This window comes from Mytilus galloprovincialis, chromosome 1 (assembly GCF_965363235.1).
Source record: "Mytilus galloprovincialis chromosome 1, xbMytGall1.hap1.1, whole genome shotgun sequence".
NCBI classification, from domain to species: domain Eukaryota; kingdom Metazoa; phylum Mollusca; class Bivalvia; order Mytilida; family Mytilidae; genus Mytilus; species Mytilus galloprovincialis.
In genome coordinates, this window is record NC_134838.1 from 96,817,460 (window position 1) to 96,842,470 (window position 25,011).

General features: G+C 31.2%; 2 protein-coding genes across 2 annotated transcripts; one reads left to right on the forward strand and one right to left on the reverse strand.

Moving 5' to 3' along the window:
* Positions 1-100: 100 nt before the first annotated feature.
* Positions 101-7,162, forward strand: LOC143046141 (small ribosomal subunit protein mS33-like). The gene is made up of 3 exons (XM_076219157.1): positions 101-193; positions 6,185-6,399; positions 7,045-7,162. Exons 2-3 carry the CDS (start codon positions 6,188-6,190, stop codon positions 7,145-7,147), a joined length of 315 nt encoding a protein of 104 aa, XP_076075272.1. The 5' UTR covers positions 101-193; positions 6,185-6,187; the 3' UTR covers positions 7,148-7,162.
* A 2,696-nt stretch (positions 7,163-9,858) lies between these two features.
* On the reverse strand, positions 9,859-24,478 carry LOC143046135 (leucine-rich repeat and guanylate kinase domain-containing protein-like). The gene is made up of 16 exons (XM_076219144.1): positions 24,226-24,478; positions 21,660-21,767; positions 20,210-20,291; positions 19,211-19,393; positions 18,619-18,743; positions 18,061-18,114; positions 17,148-17,237; positions 16,463-16,630; positions 15,735-15,841; positions 14,639-14,758; positions 14,088-14,184; positions 13,753-13,866; positions 12,311-12,512; positions 11,613-11,845; positions 11,316-11,404; positions 9,859-10,629 (listed from the first exon to the last, which is right to left on the reverse strand). The coding sequence occupies exons 1-16, from the start codon at positions 24,451-24,453 to the stop codon at positions 10,248-10,250; spliced, it is 2,382 nt and encodes a 793-aa protein (XP_076075259.1). The 5' UTR covers positions 24,454-24,478; the 3' UTR covers positions 9,859-10,247.
* Between the last annotated feature and the right edge of the window lie 533 nt (positions 24,479-25,011).

Here is a 25,011-nt window from a genome sequence, read left to right on the forward strand (position 1 = left end):
ATTTATCAAAACTTGAAATAAATCTGTAATAAAATAACTCTATATAGCAGCATTTTTTTTTATGAGTTCACAGTCTCTTTTCCATGACATATCAAGTTTGGTCAAGGGAGACAACTGAAACTATTATTTAAAGAACAGGTTATTTCAAGATCAAGATGTGATTCTAGTTTCTTTTAAACACTGTATATTAAAGGTATTGAATATAAGGGTATTGCATTTCGAATGGACAGGGGTATTCAGTACCCCATGAGAAAGACTCTAGATTTTTTTTGCTCGCTAATAATCTTTCAGGGATTTCACAACCAGATACTGAGATAGAGGATAAATGTTACTATAAATTATTCAACTAGAATAGATATTTGTAAAATTTAGTACAATTTCATATTATATCAAATCAAAAGCTTTATTCATGTCACCATACAGTACATAAGTTCAGCAGATCTTTAAATCATAGTCCATGTTATGGACATAAGCAAAAGAATTATTACATACAATAATTTACTCCTTCAAATTAGTACAAACAATCTAGTCCAAATAATTATGACGTCTTGGAAAGCTATTTTAAATTTTTGCTTTAACCCCTTCCTTGCTCGATGTAAGGCGTCAAAGAAAAAAAAATAATAGCCTTTCAAGACGTCATAATTATTTGGACTTCTAACAATCATGACAATACTTCAAAATTATGACATATATATATTCTATGTAATGTGTTTTCAACCGTATTCCTTTTTTTTTTTACCTCATTCTACTTTCACTTCCGGTATAGTGTGTATGTGCGACTTCATATTTGGCTGCTATATAAAAAATAAACAAATATTTGGTTGCATGTCTTTTTTTAACGTGATGTTTACATCCAGGTCATTAAATCACATGACTGTAATGTTGTTAGTTGTAATAGGAAGCAGGACAAATCGCCCCACTGGAAAATCGCCCCACTTCTTTACCAACTCGACCCACTTTTTAAAAAAATCGCTCTAAACTGGTTTACCAAATCGCCCCACTTGTGAAAGGGGTTAAATCCCAATAAATATTACTTCTGGCAACTCGCAGTAATGAACAGGTGCTTGCTTAAATTTAACATGATTTTGGACATGCATATAATTGTTTTCATTATATCGTGGACAAGACCATTTCTTTGCGAGTTCAGGTTATCATTTGACTGCCAGGGCTCACACTACTTCAAAATCAAAGGTCAGATTAGGTGAAAGTTCTTCTACTTCTGCTGCTGACATTGGTTTGATAGATAAATTATGGGATGCTAAATCTAAGTTCATGTTAAAGAATATTATGGTAAAAAAAGATGTACTCTGTTAAAGCTGGCACATTTGTTTAAGATAGTTTTTATACGACCGCAAAATTTGAATAATTTTTCGTCGTATATTGCTATCACGTTGGCGTCGTCGTCGTCGTCGTCCGAATACTTTTAGTTTTCGCACTCTAACTTTAGTAAAAGTGAATGGAAATCTATGAAATTTTAACACAAGGTTTATGACCACAAAAGGAAGGTTGGTATTGATTTTGGGAGTTTTGGTCCCAACATTTTAGGAATTAGGGGCCAAAAAGGGCCCAAATAAGCATTTTCTTGGTTTTCGCACTATAACTTTAGTTTAAGTTAATAGAAATCTATGAAATTTTGACACAAGGTTTATGACCACAAAAGAACGGTTGGGATTGATTTTGGGAGTTTTGGTTTCAACAGTTTAGGAATTAGGGGCCAAAAAAGGGCCCAAATAAGCATTATTCTTGGTTTTCGTACAATAACTTTAGTTTAAGTAAATAGAAATCAATGAAATTTAAACACAATGTTAATGACTACAAAAGGAAGGTTGGTATTGATTTTGGGAGTTTAGGTCCCAACAGTTTAGGAATTAGGGGCCAAAAAGGGACCCAAATAAGCATTTTTCTTGGTTTTTGCACCATAATGTTAGTATAAGTAAATAGAAATCTATGATATTTAAACACAAGGTTTATGACCATAAAAGGAAGGTTGGTATTGATTTTGGGAGTTTTGGTCCCAACAGAATAAGGGGCCCAAAGGGTCCAAAATTAAACTTTGTTTGATTTCATCAAAATTGAATAATTGGGGTTCTTTGATATGCCGAATCTAACTGTGTATGTAGATTCTTAACTTTTGGTTCTGTTTTCAAATTGGTCTACATTAAGGTCCAAAGGGTCCAAAATTAAACTTAGTTTGATTTTGACAAAAAATGAATCAGTTAGGTTCTTTGATATGCTGAATCTAAAAATGTACTTAGATTTTTTATTATGGGCCCAGTTTTCAAGTTGGTCCAAATCAGGATCTAAAATTATTATATTAAGTATTGTGCAATAGCAAGTCTTTTCAATTGCACAGTATTGCGCAATGGCAAGAAATATCTAATTGCACAATATTGTGAAATAGCAATTTTTTTTTTAATTAGAGTTATCTTTCTTTGTCCAGAATAGTAAGCAAGAAATATCTAATTGCAAAATATTGTGCAATAGCAAGATTTTTTTTTAATTGGAGTTATCTTTCTTTGTCCAGAATCAACTTAAATCTTTGTTATATACAATATACAATGTATATTCACTTTTTACTACCAACTGATAAATTAAAATAATCTTTACCATTCAGTGATAACAAGCAGTTTTTTTATACGACCGCAAAATTTGAAAAATTTTTCGTCGTATATTGCTATCACGTTGGCGTCGTCGTCTGCGTCGTCGTCGTCGTAGTCCGAATACTTTTAGTTTTCGCACTCTAACTTTAGTAAAAGTGAATAGAAATCTATGAAATTTTAACATAAGGTTTATGACCACAAAAGGAAGGTTGGGATTGATTTTGGGAGTTTTAGTCCCAACATTTTAGGAATAAGGGGCCAAAAAGGGCCCAAATAAGCATTTTCTTGGTTTTCGCACTATAACTTTAGTTTAAGTTAATAGAAATCTATGAAATTTTGACACAAGGTTTATGACCACAAAAGAAAGGTTGGGATTGATTTTGGGAGTTTTGGTTCCAACAGTTTAGGAATTAGGGGCAAAAAAAGGCCCCAAATAAGCATTATTCTTGGTTTTCACACAATAACTTTAGTTTAAGTAAATAGAAATCTATGAAATTTAAACACAAGGTTTATGACCATAAAAGGAAGGTTGGTATTGATTTTGGGAGTTTTGGTCCCAACAGTTTAGGAATAAAGGGCCCAAAGGGTCCAAATTAAACTTTGTTTGATTTCATCAAAAATTGAATAATTGGGGTTCTTTGGTATGCCGAATCTAACTGTGTATGCAGATTCTTAATTTTTGGTCCCGTTTTCAAATTGGTCTACATTAAGGTCCAAAGGGTCCAAAATTAAACTTAGTTTGATTTTAACAAAAATTGAATCCTGGGGGTTGTTTGATATGCTGAATTTAGAAATGTACTTAGATTTTTAATTATTGACCTAGTTTTCAAGTTGGTCCAAATGGGGGTCCAAAATTAAACTTTGTTCATCAAAAATTGAATAAATGGGTTCTTTGATATGCCAATTCTAACTGTGTATGTAGATTCTTAATTTTTGGTCCAGTTTTCAAATGGTCTACATTAAGGTCCAAAGGGTCCAAAATTAAACTAAGATTGATTTTAACAAAAATTAAATTCTTGGGCTTATTTGATATGCTTTATCTAAATATGTACTTTGATTTTTGATTATGGGCCCAGTTTTCAAGTTGGTCCAAATCAGGATTCCATATCAAGTATTGTGCAATAGCAAGAAATTTTCAATTGCACAGTATTGCACAATAGCAAGAAATATCTAATTGCACAATATTGTGCAATAGCAATTAATTTTCAATTGGAGTTATCTTTCTTTGTATAGAATAGAAGTTGATAATATATTTTGGAAATTTGCCAGACATGACTATGATGTCATTTTCTATTTTTATTTGCCAATAACTTTATGTAAATAACTTCATTGGAAATTTGCCAATATAAAATGTTGCTGATGAAGCTTTTTTTCCTTATCTTATCTAAAATGTTTTTAGATAATGTATGTTGGACATTTGCCAGACATGACTATGATGTCATTTTCTATTTTTATTTGCCAATAACTTTATGTAAATAACTTCATTGGAAATTTGCCAATATAAAATGTTGCTGATGAAGTTTTTTTTATTGTTTTATACAATAAACAATGTATATTCACTTTTACTACCAACCAATCTTTACCATTCAGTGATAACAAGCACTTTATTTTACATTTTAATATTTTATGATGTATTTAAAAGAGTAGTTATTGTTGCAAACTCCATTAGAAATTTGAATTGATATCAGTTTTGGAAAAAGGGAAACGGGGATGTGAAAAAAAAGGGGGGGTTTAAATTTTTCTCATTTCAGATTTCATAAATAAAAAGAAAATTTCTTCAAACATTTTTTTGAGAGGATTAATATTCAACAGCATAGTGAATTGCTCAAAGGCAAAAAAAATATTTTAAGTTCATTAGACCACATTCATTCTGTGTCAGAAACCTATGCTGTGTCAACTATTTAATTTTAGATTTAAAAAGTTTGAAGAAGAAATCTTTAATTGATTTGTAAAATCTTGACATTTGTTTTGTGTAAAAAAACCATGCAATGTCAAAAATTTGATCACAATCCAAATTCAGAGCTGTATCACGCTTGAATGTTTTGTCCATACTTGCCCCACCTGTTCAGGGTTCGACCTCTGCGGTCGTATAAAGCTGCGCCCTGCGGAGCACCTGGTTTAATGGGGTTGTCATGATAATGCTTTTCCATAAACAAAACAAAATCTTATTTCCCACCAACATGCCTAAGATCAAAACCAAAAAGTTTGAGGAAATCTGGTAAAATTTTAATAAATTGTTAGTAAATATTGTAGTCATGATCATGATGATAGTGAACTGATTTTTATCAGGTTCAACACATAATATTGCAACTTATACATGTTTGTAAAATTATGCACTGAAAACATCAATAACCAAAATGAACTAGATATCATTGAGATGGGAGCCATCTCTGTGGGCCCCGCTGTGAATAATGTGCATTAAAAAATTGTATCTTTACCATAGGACATGGGTTTGTCAACTGAAATCAAAGTTTTTGACCTTGACCTTTGACCTATGAAGTTGTAAATAAATTATGACACACCCTTTGGTGTTGGTTTATAAACATGTCAAGTATAAACTTTGAAATGATAAAGGTTCTCAAGATATAGAGCGGACACGATCTTTACCATAGGACATGGGGTTGTCAACTGAAACCAAAGTTTTTGACCTTGACCTTTGACCTAGGAAGTTGAACATAAATTATGACACACCCTTTGGTGTTGGTTTATATACATGTCAAGTATAAACTTTGAAATGATAACGGTTCTCAAGATATAGAGCGGACACAATCTTTACCATAGGACATGGGGTTGTCAACTGAAACCAAAGTTTTTGACCTTGAACTTTGCCCTAGGCAGTCGTTCATAAATTATGACACACCCTCTGGTGTTGGTTCATATACATGTCAAGTATAAACTTTGAAATCATAACGGTTCTCAAGATATAGAGCGGACACGATCTTCACCACAGGACACAGGGTTGTCAACTGAAACCAAAGTTTTTGACCTTGACCTTTGACCTAGGAAGTTTTACATACATCATGACACACCCTCTGGTGTTGGTTAAAATGGATGTCAAGTATAAACTTTGAAATCTTAACGGTTCTCAAGATATAGAGCGGACACGATCTTCACCACAGGACACAGGGTTGTCAACTGAAATCAAAGTTTTTGACCTTGACCTTTGACCTAGGAAGTTTTACATACATCATGACACACCCTCTGGTGTTGGTTAAAATGGATGTCAAGTATAAACTTTGAAATCATAACGGTTCTCAAGATATAGAGCGGACACAAAGTTAAAGTGTTACGGACGGACGGACAGACGGACGGACGGACAGACGGACGGACGGACGGACAGACGGACGGACGGACAGACTGATCACTATAGGGCGACCCGCCTTAGTCGGCGGGGCCCTAATTAATTTGAACCCTAAAGACAATATATAACTATAGTATTTTGGATTTGGTTGAGAATGCCATTATCCCTGTTATCCTTTTTTGACTCAAATTTTACTTTGTTGAAATCTTCAAAGATAGTCATCTATATAGGCATTTAAAGCTTCTTTTCATGTGCAGAAATGAGTTTCTATTTATATTTACAGAAAATGTCAGGGTCAAGATATGCTGCTCGTATGGCAAGGCTGTCTTCAAAGATCTTTGGAGAAGTCAGCCCAACAGATACCAAATTATCAAGAAAAGTTGTAGATTTAATGAGCAAGCCATACTATCATGAACAACCAGAGGTTGTGAATTATTATCCAAAACATTTTGAAGTGACTAGGCTCATGAAAACTCTCAGGCATTTTGGTTTATTCAGGTGATTATATCACCACTTAAAAGTGGTCTACTGAATGATACTCTATTGTTAAAAAAAAAATTTTAGTGAACATTATACTATGGACTCATTTATTTTCATGGGTATCAATTTTCATGGTTTGCTAAATACTTGCATATTTTCGTGAATATTTGATTTCGTGGTTCTGCCTATCTCTGTATACAAAGCCTATTGAAAATATGATAGTCATGGACCATTTAAATTCATGGTTTACCTGTATCCACGAAAACCATGAAAATTGGTATCCCAACGAATAATAATGAATTCACAGTACATTGTTTGACAAAACTGTGTTGCAGTTGAATTATTGATCACCAGTATTTGAAATGACTTATAAATATCTTTTCTGGTTTGCCATTTAGCAGGCTCCTGTGGTACAATGGAATAGCATTTCATGCATGTACATTTACTTCTATGGCAAAAACAAATATTAACATTTAAGTTTGTTTTGACACAAAAAGAATGTATCTATTGTTAATGTTACATGTATAAGGGGAAGTAAGTCTGAATAATTATTAAAAATTAGATAAAATACACACACAAAACTTCACTGTATTAAAATTTAACACCACATTTTCATAAGTTTTTTGATAGTATGTTACAAAGTGTTTTTCTTTTTCATTTTAGGAGTGAACATTTAGATTTTACAGAAGAAATGGAAAGATTAAGAAAATTACGTGGCAAAGGAAGACCCGCCAGAGATGCTAGAAAAAGGAAAAAAGAAGAATAAAATTTATTAATCTAGTTTAATTTATAAATTACTTAAGATGTATCATTATGTATCTTTAAAATGTATGTGAAAAGGTGACCTTCTCACTTGAATTTCAACCTTAGAGGGTAAAAGCTAGGTTGAGGTCAAAACTGTTTCAGCATGAGTGCTGTTAATCATCATTGAGAAATGAGGAGATGATACTGTACCATCAGTTTTATTAGTTGTTATTGGCTTTCATTAACTGTGATTACTTTCAGATCTGTTCTTTGTGACATTAGTGGTTTTGTGAGTTGTTTTTGTGCTTTGTAATAATCTGATGAGCCAATATAAAAAAAAAGGAGATGTGGTTTGACTGCCAATGAGACAAGTATCCACCAAATTTCTGCTGAAGTGGTTGTAACCAATTATAGGCAATGATACAGTCAACAATGAGAAAAACCCATATAGTTGTCTATAAAAGGCCAGATATGAAAAATAGGAAATAATAATTCAATTTGGAAAATTAACAGCATAATATATAACAAAACAATGTATGAAAAACAAATATGACAAATAACCAACAACAACTGAATCAGCTCTTCTCAACTGATTTTCATGGTCTCTTGACTTGGAAACTTTTGTTTACCATTAGTTTAAATGTCGTTTGTGATTAAGTCAAACAAAGGGGAAACATTAATGTCATTTGATATGCAGTTGCATCAGTTTTAGCACAGCCCTTATCCATGGTGATTATTTGGCTATGCCTTATCAGTTTTGGTCTATTGACTTTGAAACTTTTGCATAATTTATATGTTTAACATGTTTTAAAAAGTTTGTGATAATGTCAGTTTTACATGATCCTGGAATGATCAGTCCATGATATTTCGTATGTAGTTGTTTAGCATTTGCATTTATTCATTTCAAGGGAGATAATTTGTACTCTGTACCTGCACTTGTTTGTTTATTGACTTACTTACTAGTACACTTCATTTGTTTTTTCCAATATTGTAAGTATTTGTCAGCAATATTTTGTCTTTGGAATGATTGTAGTTTGTATATGTCCATTCATCCAGGGTTCATCTGACATTTATCTCCAGGATAATTGACAATGTTAAGATTGTGTAATACCTGTAGCAGAATCTTTATCTTAAGCACTTTCAACATACAATTAAAATCAGCTGTTGAGACATTTAAACGTTTGCACTCTTGTGATACAAAGGTTTTCAACCCTACAAGATGACAAAACATGAATTGTACTACTTGGCATGGTGTCAAGAATTTCTGGTTTACATGTACTTTTACTTCATTTTGAAAGTAAACTGAAAAAAATTTGGTGTTCAGTTATTTTTCTTACAAATGGACATGAGCTAAAACTGTAAATGACTCCATTGTCAAAGTTCATTTTTCTCTCGGGCTTCCAATCCACTAAAAGCTGCTATTGCAAAACACTCTTCCACTGTAAAATAACATTGCTGAAAGTATACCACTTGTCAAATAAACACTTAATTTTTACAAATGGAAAACTATGTTCACTATTCACAATTGAGTATACAATTCAGAAAATTGTTTCAATAATACATTTAAGCACAAAATAAAAGAGATGATACAAAGGCAATTACAAAAGAGAAAACAATACCATGGCCAAAACAACTGTCAACTACTACAAAGAAAACTATATTGAGGTACATGAACCCCACCAAAAACCTGTGGTGAATGTAGTTGCTAAAGAAGGGTAATCAGTTCCTGCTCTACTAGCAACACTTGTCTGTTGCTCCTGATGGCATTTATTAAACTTCCTAAGGGATTAATTCAACTTGGATCATTTAGAATCCTTGTTTCAACAGTTTCTGTGTGTGCAGCAACACTCCATCAATGAAATCAAAACTGGGAAACACAAGCCCTGGAATTTGTGTCAACATGGTACATGTATCATGTAAAAGGGGGGAGAAATATTTAATACTGATGTGGCCTTGTATTGTAGGAATTTGTTTAATAAGGTAGTGTGTATTAATATTTCTTGATTTAGCGATTTTTTGTGGATATAAATTTTTAGTGGATTCAGATTTTTTTCTGAAAGGTACTTGATATTCATGGGTTTAAAAATTTATATATACACTTGTGGGAGATTTGCATATAGTTTCCAAGATTTTAATTTTTTAAAAGTGTGCTTGATGCATGATCTATTAAGTTTTTGTTCTATTTAATTTTTCAGTGACAACTACTGTATCTAAAATAAAATGCCGATCCAGTTTTAGCTTCTCCTTTTTGGCAAGTGTATAGTTTGGTGTGCCAAGTTTGGATGTTTCTAAACAACAGGTAGGTGTTGGTTTCAGTATTTTTACTATATACTGGAATTTGATTGGACAATTAACATAAACTTTATTTCATGCCAATTTTTATTGCCTAATCAAATCCTAGTATATATAAAACAGAATGAAACTCTGCCTACCTATTGTTTGTAAACATCCAAGCAAACATAGCAAGCAAGTTGATCAAAGGTTTGCTTTGCATGCTTTTATAGAAGAGCTGTAAACATTTGCTTACTTCAAACAAAATCATTTCTTTACTAACAGATGAACTGTTTAACATACAAAATGTGGAAACAAATTATCCCTTAAAGGGAGGTACAACCAAGAGGGAGGGGGTATTAATCATGTGAAATCATCTTGTGGAAACATGTAGTATCTGTTTCAATTCAACTTATTTGATATAGAAGAAGATATGCATATTCTTATAATAAACAACAAAAATACATTAAATTTTTATATAAATATTTCTTATTTTTGTACAAAAACACAATAAAAAAATATCACAGTCAGATTAGCAGAAATTTTGAATAAGCAAGTTAAATATCATTAACAAAGTTAATCTTAACTATCTTTAAAATTTATAACAACAGCTGTATGGTATCAGATAACTGTAAATTCTGTTTTACGATTTCACAACACATTTCTTAAATATTACATAACAATGCATGATTATCGAAATTTCTAAATGTATGAAAATCAGCTTATAGTAAGCAATGCCTTATAATACATAATTAGAATGAAACTGAAATAAACCAGGTTATTTAACATTCTCTTCTTTGTCAATTTTTCATGTAATACAGAATAATTGAAATAAATCTCTAAATCTCAAATCAATATCCTGCTTTAACAGCATGTATAGGTGGTAAAATGTTATGTTTCTCTGACCCTGGCCGACCTTGTGATGGTGGTCTCTGTAGAGGTGGTGGCAGATCTTTTTTAGTTCCCTTTCCATCCATTAAATTGATTGGATTCACAGAGTCTGTTGGTAAATTAAATCCTTTTCCGTCGTGTAATGATCCGTCTGGAGAATTTGACTTCATGTCCCCAGCTGATGCAACAGATAATGTAGAATCAGACTCATCATCACTGGAACTATCTTCCTCCTCCCCTGTCTGAAGTGGTTTATCTACTGGAGCAGAAAATGATCGGAGATCTCCTGAGACATTTAAGCCCACCTGTCCCTCTACTGTCTGAGGAGCTGTCTTTGGGTATCTGTAATATAGGATTACATATTTTTAAAGATGCTAGCTTATAAAGCTATGAACAGCTGAAATGATGTAGAAAATCATATTAGAAAAAAATATTTTGGATCATTTTGATTGGATTATTATTTATACATTTAACATGTTTAAACAATTCAATAAATTAACAAAAAATAAAACAGTAAAATATAATGTTTGATAAGATTTATTTTATGTTTTTTTCTGCCAGATACAATGAAGTCAATTTTCCACCCTGTTTTCTTTAATGAATGTGAACTTTTAGTTTGTAACTTTTTTCAATGCTTAATATAATCTACAGATACAATAACATTTCATCCAATGTAAATAACAAGTATCCTCAGGGTTTTGTCTTTTTGTTCACTCTCATTCTTGTCTGATAAACCTTTGTTGGACTTTTTTTACAGTCCAATGACCAAGCCTGAAAAAGCTAATTTATTCTCACAACAATTTTCATGTGCCTGTTTTTATTCAAAATCTTGTTAGTGGTTGCCCTATACATATATAAATTTATTTTGCTGAGAAATGCATTGCCGGAGAATGGTCTCTGATATAGTTTCCGACACCTGTCTTGCTAAGGACTGTAGGCTGACCTCTAGATGTCTTTTTGTTTCATGTGTCATTTTTTTTGCCATCTCATTGGTGTTTACCCTAACATCCACTTATTTGAATACTTACTGGGTAGTTATCTGCTCAAACAATGGAGGTATATATCCAGACACAGCATCCCTGGCAGCACTATGTCTTCTTTTGATTGACATCTCTTCCTGTAACAACAAGCATGCAGAACTTATTTATTGGCATAAATTACAAATAAAAAACATATGTACATAAATGGTTGTTTACAATCTTTTTATATAATAAACCCCTTATTTAGTCTATTAGTGAACTCTTTACTAATACATATTGCCAAATCAATATTTACCTTCAACAAGTTATACATATTAAGCTTGAACATTCAAGAAATAAAATTACCAATATTCCTCTGCCAGACTGCACAGGAGATTGTGTTTTGCCTCTTGTGTATGGCTGTGACAGACTGTCTGGTAGACTAGGCTTGGACCATGTTCTGGTTCCCATCTGTGTTTGTTGTCCTTCTACAATTGTTTCCTCATCATCTCCAGATTCACTTTGTTCTGATGTTAAACTGATACCTAGGTAGTCAGTTACTAATCTTCTCAACCTCCTATAGGCTTCCTGGATATCATCTATAATCAAACAGATTAAATTCATATTATACACTAACAAGTTTGCAATATGACTAGTCAAAAGAAACTGACAACACAAAATCAAAGCACTTCTAAATTTTATTATTTATGCATGCTATTTGATGAAGATTTAAAATTTTGATTTCAATAACTAGCTTTAAAAAGTAACAAAAATGTCAATAAAACAAATATGTATCGATATGTGACTGTTGTAGTTTAATAAGACTTTCATACAATTACACATTTTGCATTAACTGTAGTTTCTGTAGCAAAATTTTATTGATTTATTACAATAGAAACCTGATAAACTATCCTTCTTTTGCTTAACCATAAGCTAGCCATTTGACAACAACAATGACATCAGTAACAATTGTAACTTTCATCAGAAACAAAACAATCAAATCTGTAATTTTTTTTTATTCATTGTGTTTAGACAGTTCAGTATAATAAAAATCTCTAACTAACCACTGTTGATCATCATATCAAAGAAGCCAGGATGTTCTTGGTTGTATTCTAGATACATGTCTGATCTCTTTAGAGTGTAGTCCATCTGTGCGTCTGAGTAGATACCTCTGTCCCGTAAACGTTTCTCATGAGAATCTTTACTCAATGGCATAATCAACACATATCTTGGTTCAAAATAAGTATTTTTAAGCGTAAGCACACCCTGTATAAAAAAAAAAACCAACTAAAATAAAGAAACTTTTATGGCAGGGATAACATATGAGAAAATGTGGCTACCTCAATAAAACCTTTATAGATAAATATATTAACTGATGAACACTTTTTTTTTAGTGGAGGTGCTCTTTTTACATTTTTTACACAAACAATTGGTATTTTTATGGTGTAGTTTTGTTTCCGCATAGCAATGACTTGTTCTAAAACACTTACAAACCAGTGTACAATTTGATGGTAAATTATTATAGTATTTACCTAGTTCTATTATAGAATTCACAGATCTATCTACAAATATAACTCTATGTAACTTGTTATCCTTTTAGAAATGTGAATAAGTTTTAAAAAATTATAGGTCCTAATATACTTTATTTTCTAGAAAACATGAAACACTTTAAGACAAACAAAAAACATTAGATTTAAGGAATAACAGTACTGTAGTTGAAGAGTTGCCACCGTCATAGATTTGACAGTCAATGCAGTTTTACTGGCGAAGCGTAGCGGAGACAGTAAAACGGAGATTTGCGACAGTCAAATCAAAATTGACAGTGGCAACTCTTCAACTACAGTACTGTTATTCCGATTCTAATGCATTTCAAACAGAAATAATACGATAAAACTTGGAAAAATGTCTTAATTTGACAAATAAAAAAAAATCTGCAAAACTTCATGAATAATTTTGGCACAAAGACGTCATGGGTAAACGTGACGTCATACAAATAAAAACTTACAAACTGGAGGTTATTACGTTACCTGTACGCTTCAAATTCAGATAAAATAACTTTAAAACGGCGAATTCGAGGTAGGTGTTGTTTTATTTTGGATTATATAGTAGTAATCGAACATTTTGTTGATTCAATCATATCTAAATGGCTGTCCCTCCTTAGTTACGCCTGGTCAACTGTGGATTTGACGGCAACATTTAGCCAATGAAAAAAATTATTACATACAAATTGCATTAGAATTCCTAACATGAACTATTTATGTATTTTTGTATGTATCTTGAAAATTGCTAAAAAAAGTTAAATTGTTCTTTCTTATTTTGACCGCCTCATTTTGCCAGTACCCACAGGTACACCTAATATGTCATTTGCAATACAAAGTTGTATGCATGTTTATGTTGTTGCACTACAAAACTCTGTTGTTTAAGTTCAGTCCTTTTAAGTAATACAAATGGTTTTCAATTAATCTACAAGAAATATTTGTTGTTGCCTACTGTTAAGCATAGTTACCTCAAGTTCCATATGTACAACACAAGCTAGACCTTCTCTTGCAACACATTCAACTGACTCCATCTGTAAACCATACCAGTTACTATTATACTGATATGTCTGGATAAACTGACCCTGGAATGAAATATAGTACATACAGCTATAATAAGATTGTAAGAGGATGTCATGCCTAAAATTCTGATGTTATTACAAGAATTTAGCTGTCTTAAAAAGATGAACAAATAATTTTCAAAACATTTATTTTTGTAAATAAAGTTTGTAATAGTTCCCAAATTTTAATCTTCCCTGATTATTATTGTTAAGAAATGATCTCGACTCAAAGGCTGTTTCCTTACCATTTTGATATCATATTCAAACTTTTCAAGGGTAACATAGTGATAGTCCTGTCCCATTTTTTCTTCCTGATGTGGTCTTCTTGTTGTGTGGGAAATCCTAAAAGTAATATCAAGCTACACATTTCAATATCAAAATATATTGTCATCAATATGCATTTTAAAACAAGTGTAAAGATCTTTTTTACTATATATATATTAATCACTACATTAAAATAAAGAATTAATCATTATAATAATTTGATGTTTTTTATTTCTAATTTGAAAAAAAACACTTGAAGATATCTATTTAATAGTATCATCTTTACACATAGTTTATAAATCAATCATATTTATTTATTTACCTGTTTTTGTTTCTGAGCTATCATAATGAAGGTTGATCAAGAAATTTGTACCAAATTTCAAAATGGTTCAGTTTGGTTCAAATTCTTTAAAATGTTTCTCTGACAAGGACGTAAAACTAATAAAGGTTCAGTGTAGTCACTTGATATTCTAACTTCTATAATCTTATGTGATATTTAATATTTTGGAACAATGAAGTAGATACAACTTACCCATAACCAAAGTAGTCTCCAAATTCATCTACAAGTTTCATTGCCAAATCTTTCTTCCCTGATCCCTGGGGTCCAACCAGAACTAACATTGGGTAAGGTGTTTCTACACTCGGTAATGTACTGAAATAAAGCATTGAATTTGATCAAGACAAATAAAATATAAATTTAAGATATAATTGGTACTACAAACATTTTTTTTTACCTGTAGTTGAAATTAATTACTGTTGACTAGCTCTATAAAATATTTTTAACTGGCATTTACAATCTAAAAGATAATTTACTTGTCTTAGACTGTACTAAAATTGTTTTTATTGTCAGCGACTGTAAATTGAATTTTAAACTATAATATGTACCTGTCCCAGACTCTACTTGCTTGGAGGAACTGATAAACAATATGCATTATACGACTGTAAATTGAATTTTAAACTATAATATGTACCTGTCCCAGACTCTACTTGGTTGGAGGAACTGATAAACAACATATATACTACAGCTGTGCTATTTGAGCAGTCAAATTGCATTGACCGTATATTCATATGTGATATACAGTCACTGACCGTATATCACCTTGTTTATGACGTTGACAATATGTTTCCGTAGAGTTTTATTTATGACGTCAATAAAACATACAGGTTTGCGGAAATTTTGCGTCTTCCGTTGAAAATTAGGAAATGATGTTTTTTACCCTAAATGCTTCATTTAGAACAGTTATAAGAGTTGCAGTATATAAAGAATAACCATACATTGTCTCGAAATATCAATGCTATTTGTACTCAGCTCGAAACAGGTAGAAATGCTCGGCATAGCCTCGCTTTCTACCTGTTTCTAAGCCTTGTACAAATAACATTGATATTTGGAGACAATGTATGGTTATTCTATATGCATTATACGACTGTAAATTGAATTTTAAACTATAATATGTACCTGTCCCAGACTCTACTTGGTTGGAGGAACTGATAAACAACATGCATTATACGACTGTAAATTGAATTTTAAACTATAATATGTACCTGTCCCAGACTCTACTTGGTTGGAGGAATTGATAAACAACATGCATTATACGACTGTAAATTGAATTTTAAACTATAATATGTACCTGTCCCAGACTCTACTTGGTTGGAGGAACTGATAAACAACATGCATTATATGATCTCTGGATGCTATAACTTCTAATGGTGGATTAAACATATTTGCTGCTGCAACCTGAAAAAAAAAGTAAAAAAAATGTCAAAGAAGTAGAGCAACATTGTGTCTGTCAAGTTGTTGGGATGTATAAATTCCCTGCCACATCAAGTCTGTGTTTTTGTAAGATGTTTTTCTGCTTTTAATCAACCTGATGAGTAAAGCCCTTTCAACTTATTTTTATAGTTTGTTCTGATGTTCTGTTGTAACACAACTGTCCCAGGTTAGGGGGGGTTGCACCAGCGTTTAGCAAACTAGTTTTATCCTGCCATGTTTTCTGTATGTCCCTATCACAATTCAGGAGCCTGTAACACAGCGGTTTTTGTTTGTTGCTGTGTATCATATTTGTTTTTCATTCACTGTTTTGTCCATAAATCAGGCTGTTAGTTTTCTTGTTAGAATTGTTTAAAAGTTGTCATTTCAGAGCCATTTATAGCTGACTATGTGTTATAGGTTTTGCTCATGGTCGTATGTTGACCTATAGCTGTTATCTTCTATGTCATATGGTCTCTAGTCGATTGTTGTCTCAATGGCAATTATATCCCAGCTTCTTATTTTTATATATTATGCTTAAATACACTATGGCCATAAAAGAGATCTTAAAATGTCTAAGATTTAAATGATGAATATCCCTTTACTAACCTTTTCTTCAACCTCCACTTTGTGTCTGTCAAGTTGTGTTAAATTTTGAAGTCTAAATAAAATGCAGAGCCTATAATCAGGAAGTTCTTGAATGGGATTCCGTAACAAATTAAGCTGCCTCAACATCCGTAATCCTTTTACAAACTTGATTTCTGTGATATCTATTACCTATGATAAGTGATAAAAGAAAATTTAGTCATTACAGTGGAAACTTAATTGTAACATTTACACAAATTATCTCCCCTTTATTCAACATTTTCACCAAATAAATGAAATAAATTATCAATGAAAATTAAAACCTAGTCCCTTATGAAAAATTTGGTTCTTTCAACTTGCTACCTTTTTATTGTGCCTTTCTTAATTTTATTTTATTTTTTAATTTGAACAAGATATTCCACTCATGAATGATTTGTTATATTACCTTCCAGGCTTTTATGAAGACAGACTAGAATAAAAAGTGATTCTGTAAGCCTTTTTCCAGGAAACAATCATTGATTAAATATAACACAGGATTTGAATTTTTAATTTCTTTTCATAAAATATCTGAGCCAAAGGTGCTACCTCAATAAGTTATTAGTTTAGAAAGAGGAGAATATGGTGGTTACCTTATGTTTGAAGATGCAATATTATTTCAAATTGATACAACCTTTATGTTTATGTTTTGTGTGGCCACATCATTACTAACCTCATTATCTTCTACATCAATACACTCCATCAAATCATGGTCTTCTAAACCCTTCAAACTTCTTATGTTGTTTCCACATAAATTAATTGTCTGCAAATTTAAATATATACATCAATACTTACTTTTAAGTTGAAATCAATAAAATAACTTAACTTGATATTTTCCAATGATTACAACATACTAGTAAATCAGCTTTCTCTTTCAATAGTATACCCTTGCATTGTCAACCAGGTATATTAAGTTGATTTTTAAAAATCTGCACTTACCATATTGAAAAATGAATGTATTTAATAAAATTTCTGCAAGTGAAAGCATCATTATTTACAAAGATAAGTCAAATATGAAAAGTAGAGACACTGATTGTACATGTAGCAAAACAACTTGAGGGAGATGTAATATTTGAAGTCGAGTTCCTCCCAAGTTACTATATGGTGAAGTCTAGTTTTTATGTTTTGGCATTATTTCTACACACTCATCATTAGTTATTATTATATTAATGTTTCTATCTACTTTAATTGAAATATTATAAACATTTTTGTTCCTTAATAAACTCTAGTAATTGTGTTTGACAAGAATTATTTTGTACCTTAATCATGCCTCAACTATGTTGAAATTCATTATAATAATATAAGCACATATATCAATCTGATTGTTACACATTAATTAGGGATTTGTTTGGATGCAAAAACTGTTTAACAATTTGACTCTGTATTTTGGATTTCAAAATATTTATTTATCAATTTTTTACTTTTGTAAAAAGATATATATGTAAAGATTTATTTTTAATAATTTTTTTTCTGCTCACTTATATATATATATATATATATATGTATAATATTCAATCATGTTAAAAAGTTTGATCAACAAACTGCTTTAATAGATAACTTCACAATATTACTATGTAATTACTTACTCTGAGTCTGTCTAATGTCTCTAGGTTTTTTATTTTCTTCAGATGATTATGACTCTACAAAAATTCATATAATTAAGAAAAAAGATAAAAACATGATAATGATAATTTGAATATCATTTTCCATGTTAAGTGTAAATGGTTAGGCAGCGTATACAGAAGTATTTCTATGCTGATGTTGTGTTGCATTTTTTTGCAAATATTTCATGTCAGGGTGAGAACAAGTTACACAATTCAGCAAACAAATAGGCACAATAAAGTGGTGGACAAGGAATTGACTGTCCCTGAAAAATGGGAATCTTGCTGATATTTGGAAATCTTGCCGTCAACATAGTGTATCAAATTAAATGTCCTAACTTCGACAGCATATTTCTGCATTTGTATACACCATACACAGAAAAACAGGCAGTCATACTGCTGGGTGGAGATACCTGTATCACAAAATCACATTCACCCATGATATGGCTTAATGAAATTTATTCTTCCTTTGCAACAGAAGTTATTTACATCATGGAATTGTTATGAATTTTTATTATTACACTTTTCACTATATAAACTTACAAGATCTAACTGCTGAATGGGTAAGTTATCTAATCCTTGTATCTTATCTATCTTGTTGTGAGCTATACTGAGTTTAGTTAACCTCTTACAATTCTCCAAACCTTTAATTTCCTTCAATTTATTATCTGATTCTGTGTTAAGGAAACAAATGCATCAAAACAATATTATAAATGCAAAATTTATTGTTTCTGTTAAATCCTTACCTTGTACTAAATTACTAAAGCTACACAAATCTATGATCAATTTTTTATGTCTATTATGGTTATAAAAAATAAAACATGATGATGAGCCTTATTTTTTTATTTTTTTTTAACTTTGTTGAAGGAAGCTATGATTAAGGTTTATAACTTATGTCATTGTATAAAATGGATCATGAAATATGTTAGATTTAATTCAGATTAATGTAGTTAAAGAAAAAAAATAGCGAATTTATAAATAAGTATGCTTTTGAAGCATCTGTCAGAGTTTCCTCTTTTTATCTGTGTCAAAAAACTGCATAATGGTTAAGTTTTATTATTTCGAATCATTTAACAAAGTTAGTTTCACTGTAACTCGAAAATTGCCATCAAATTGGAAGATATGTTAAGGATACGATCTAGAACCAGACTCATTAGATAGTGGTGTGGTGTCAAATCTGTCATTTCTTCTATATCATTGTAGGACAAGTCTACTTTTTGTAAGTTCTTTGGTGGTGAGAAATCCAGAAGTTTGGTAAGTTTGTTGTGTGATGCATCTAGTATTAACAAATACTTCAAATCATTCAAGGGAGACAAATCTGCAAAATAAAAATAATCCAGGATTTATTTTTTATCATTATAACTTTATTTTTATTAATATAAATGTGTGTCAATGATAAAGAAAGAAAAAGACTCAATATTAGTAAATCACATATTATATAAGCAGTCAGTTACATCAAAATTGTTAAGTACAGAAAACAAAATTACTCTTGATCAGCCCTTTCACAATTTCCTGTCTGGTAGACTGGAGAAAACTGACAAACAAACAAGGGTACACTGAACAACATAGCTAACATGTCATTATTCAAATGAATGTAGTGTAATAAATGTAATGTACAACATTTAATGATAAATTGTTGCAACTCCCGTTCAAAATTTTGAGACATTACAATAAAAACATACTAATATATCAGTAAATGTCTTTTTCACAGTTATTAGTTTTTTAAGTTTCATTTTATTTTGGTAAAATTATAATTGGATTTGCACTTTTAAACCAAACACACAAGATTCTGTAACTTTCTATTTTTAACAATACTTTCTAGTCTGTCATTGTCAATTTTTCACAATCTTTTGCACTCTCTGATTTTTCTGTCTAGAAGGAAAATAATATGCTTAATGATCAGTCTTTCTTTTTTGTTTTTAAGAATCATTTAGAAAATTTTAAAAGAAGGGTGTGTGTGAGTGTTGTATTGGGTTCCTAATTGAAAAAAGGGGGTCCTATATAATTTTTTATTGTTATTTTGATAATTTAAAAAACAACATTTTGAAGGATGTGGTGTTCCAACTCCATTCTGAAGCAAGGCTCTATTGATGCTCTAAATTATGATAATATTAATATTTTTACAAGTAATTACCTGTGATTTCATTGTATGGCATCTCTATTTTCTGGAGGTGAATGTAATTGGCTAAAATTGAAATGTCCTTCAGAGAAAATCCCTATAAAAAGTAAAATAAATGTATAATTAATCTCAATTAGAATAACATAATGACCCTACAAAATTCAAATGATATTAAAGATTATCAAAGAACTTTGTCCTCACAGATACTATTTACTCTTAATATGAAACAAGAGGCTGTCACAACGACAGCAAACCGGATTTATTAACATTTATTTGTGTCCTGGCAATATCACAAGAACCATTACTGATGAATGGTGAAAGTGAAAATCCTCAATATCAAATTTGACCTCCATTTTGTCATCAGTATCAACATATTAAAATTTGAAAAGCTTAGATTGAATGGTTCATGAGTAAATGCAACAACCTGAATGGAAACACCATATTTTACGATCTTTCAAGAACCATAACTCCTGAACGGTAAAAGTCAAAATCGTCATTATTGACCTTGACCTCTATTTTGTCATCAGTAACAACATATTAAAATTTCAGAAGCTTTGGTTGAATGGTTCATGAGAAAATGCACGGACACGACGGGAAAAAACCATTTTTCAATCTTTCAAGAACCATAACTCCTGAACGGTAAAAGTCAAAATCGTCATTATTGAACTTGACCTCCATTTTATCATCAGTAACAGCATATTAAAATTTCGGAAGCTTTGGTAGAACAGTTCATGCATAAATGCACGGACACGACTGGAAACTCCATTTTTCAATCTTTCAAGAACCATAACTCCTGAACGGTAAAAGTCAAATTCGTCATTATTGAACTTGACCTCCATTCTTTCATTAGTAACAACATATTAAAATTTGGGAAGCTTTGGTAGAACAGTTCATGCGTAAATGCACGGACAACTCCATTTTTCAATCTTTCAAGAACCATAACTCCTGAACGGTAAAAGTCAAAATCGCCATTATTGAACTTGACCTTCGTATAGTTGTCAGTAATAACATATTAAAATTTCAAAAGCTTTGGTTGAACGGTTCATGAGTTAATGCACGGACAACATTTGATTGCCGCCCGCCCACCCGCCCGCCGTACATCCCCAAATCAATAACCGACATTTTTGTCACAAAAATCCGGTTAAAAACTACATCCTTTATAACAATCGTTTTATTTTCTATTATTTTGGAAACAATACTTTTTGTGAAAAACAAACTGAATTTGTGGTTTGTACATTTATAGTGACTGTACAACTGGAAGTCAGATATAAATGTATCATAATCTTTCTAATCATATTAGCATATGACAATTATATTCATTTTTTTTTAAATATATCATAGACAGAAATATGAATGACAAATGATCATTCACTTTCAATTTTAATTTAATTTTACTAGAGTCCTTAAATGTTGAACTGTTCTTTAGAAACAAAATCTGACATAAAAAGTGTATTAAAGTAATTACGGGAATGGCTGTATGAAGATAAACTTGCTGTGATCCATCAGCTGACCTTCCAAGATTAGTCATCCCTCTTCCAATGGTCTCCTCATCCAAGATTCCATCAGGAGATAGCTGTGCAAAAATAATAATCATTTTAGAAAATGCAAAATAACACTGATAAAAAAATATGAAGTATTTCCCTTAATCCTGGAATCATGTTACTATTGATTAGAATTAAGGTGTCACATGCACATGATGTATTTTTTGTTGAGCCTGCTACTAACAGCGAAAGTAGGCGAAACACTGGGTTCTGCAGAACTCTAATGAATTTCCGTCTAATAATCAATTTCTTACCTTGTTGGTAGTGAAAAACGATAAAAACTACTTTTTACGACCTGCAACACAATGACGTTATAAATATTTTGATGTTTTGTGGGATTTTTTCACAAAGAATATAACCTTGAATGATGTACATGTACAATGTATACTGTAAAACAAAGTTGGTGACCCTATCTTTATTTCAGATCATTAAAACGAAAATTTATGTATCAACAACATAGACATGTTCAAAATGTTTTTTTTAAACAAAAAATCTATGGAGTAAAAATCACAAATTTAAGAAGGTTTTTCACCGATTTTATTTGCTTTCTAGACAAATGTTCCCCCATTATGAGTTTTTGATTTTCAGTTGTAGTTCATCGAGCAAGAGGTGTATGCAAAATTTTACTGAAATCTGTGACATACCCATTTACTGTAACTTGACCATAAATGAAAACATAAATTCCATAATCACAATAATTCCTACTGTAATTCAAGTTAATTTAACACAAAAAATTTGCAAACCTCAAATTTTTTTGGCAATATGATTGTTTTTAAATGATAGTGATTATGTTTAATGTTGACATAATTTGTAAAATGTAAAACTAATTGAGGCCCTTCGTAATAAAATTAATTCAATTTTATTGAGGTTTTTATTTTGCAAAAATCAGTATTTACAAAAAATGTACATGTATAGTTGCCGTCAGGTAAAATTGACACCATATTTTTGGTTGGAAATTTACCAACCGCATCCATTGGAGATGTTTTCAATATGGGGATTATATAGTGCAAACACAATAAAAGGTAGAACAGTAGTGGTTTTTTGGAAGATTTTTGATTCCTCTAATGGAAAAACGTCATCTTGAGTGATTGTGGCTATTAATTTCTATTTTACACAAAATACACAATGCCAATTTTACATGAATTGCACCTATAAAAAGTTAATTATTCTGACTTCAGCTCTTTCAATACACCTTATTGCTTTAATGAAATATGTGCCAATTGACCCGAAAATCTGCCGCTTGAACTTTTGATGTCATACAACAATCACTTTTCCTTTGTGGCGTCAGATATGTTCTATTGTAACGTCCAAATTTTACAGACACCTTTGTGGTGTCCAGTTATTACAGTAATAGTGGACAAATAGTGATAAGGTGTAGACTCTCCTGACTAGTGCTCGATAATTTAATACTGGTTTTTACTGTTTACCGACATAATTGTGCAAACTAATTCATGACCTTTTATTTGATCAGAGTTGACCAGACTGACCTTATTTGAAATAAAAGGACCTGATTGGTTGTTTAATTCCTATTATGACGTCACCTTGATTCACATGCTAAAAATATTCCAAATTTGAATACAACTTGACCAGTTCTCGACAATGTTATAAAAACTTCAAAATAAAATAAAATAAGAACTATGATGTCTTTTTGATAAAATTATCATTTTACTGTTAATTGGCATTTAAATTTTACTGAAATGGTAATATATTCACCGAAATTCAGAGATTCTAAATATGATCTACATATGTATTGTTTGGAAAACTATTTTTCAGTAAAAAATGTTCACAGTTCATTATTCCTCACACTGCACACAAACATTGTAGTAACACGGCTCATCATTGACATATGAAACACCCAAACCGAAATATACATGAAGGGACAAGCAAGTTTACCCAAAATATATTGTTTACACAAAAATAGCGGCAGTCAAGTGAAAATATGAAGGGGCTCTAGGGGGACAAAGCATGATGATACAAACGCCCTGGATTGAATATTACTGTAGGAATCACATCATTTGAATTGTAAATGAATTTATAATCGATCCATGTTATTTCAAACTACTAAATATTTAATTAAAGTTTTTTTTAAACCGGATACCAAGAGCGATCTTTCCAACTTCAATTCACCACTGTCGATTCATCGTCTGCTATTAATTTCCAGTTATGTTAAGATCATGTGAAATGAACATTTCCTGTAAAGCCTCTTTTAAGGTATAAAACAAAAAATGTTTTAATTCATAAGTGTTTTATTTTCCCTAAAAAAATCATTTCTGTAGCATGTTATCGAGCACTGATCGTTATCAAGCACTGGTCAGGGGAGTCTATGATATTGGTACATTTGCCGATGATTTGTACAAGTGTATGTTACATAGTACATCTGCCTATTAAATAAATATGATGTGAGAAATGTATTGTTTAGTAACTACAACTGCAGAATTATGTCATAACATGTTGGGACACTAGATCCCTGGTTATTATCATCAAGGGTACCTCGACATCCTCTTCTTCTTCTGAATCATAGTATGAGCTTTGAGGCTGATCTTCATCAGCAGCAGTTGCCACTTCTGTAGCCTGTCTGTCTTGATCAAGTGACAGAACATTTGTGTCGTAATTTAAAATGTGTGTTTCACCATCGACATGCACAAAACCGCCTTCAACAATAGGCGAAAACTGCCCATTTTGTATTCCCAATTCTTCATCGTTCCAGTTGTCGGCCATATTTGTTTTCTTGGATACAAACAGATTCGCACTGAATGTATTTACCTCAAGTTTAATATAATTTTAAAATACTGTTTAAAAAATAATACATATGATAGAAAATTGAATTTATTTTCTCAAGTCTCTACCAAATTAAAATAAATGTTCCAATTGATTGTTCTTTTATTTATTGTTGTTAAGACTGACGAGTAATGTCCCTTGGCCCATTACCTACGATCCGATTTGAGACAGAGTTTGCCAGTCTAGTTTTTGAACGATTGACTCGTTTGCCGTATTTCTTATAAAAAAAAGAGTGTTTGTGTAACGATTGGATTCAATTGGTTACTTGTATGTTAATAAGTTACATCCGAATAAGGATTTATATATTTAGAAATGAAATAAGATTATTTTAAAAATTTATTACTCGTAGAAAGAAAGATATATTTGCACGGTTTAATTAAAAAAAATCAATAACCCAGTTTATTAAATAATACAAACAAACTTTCCGAGTTAAAACAACAGAGGCTTGCTTAGGGAATATTTCCTTTAGTTTATTCAGTTTTATTTTTTTAAGTAAAT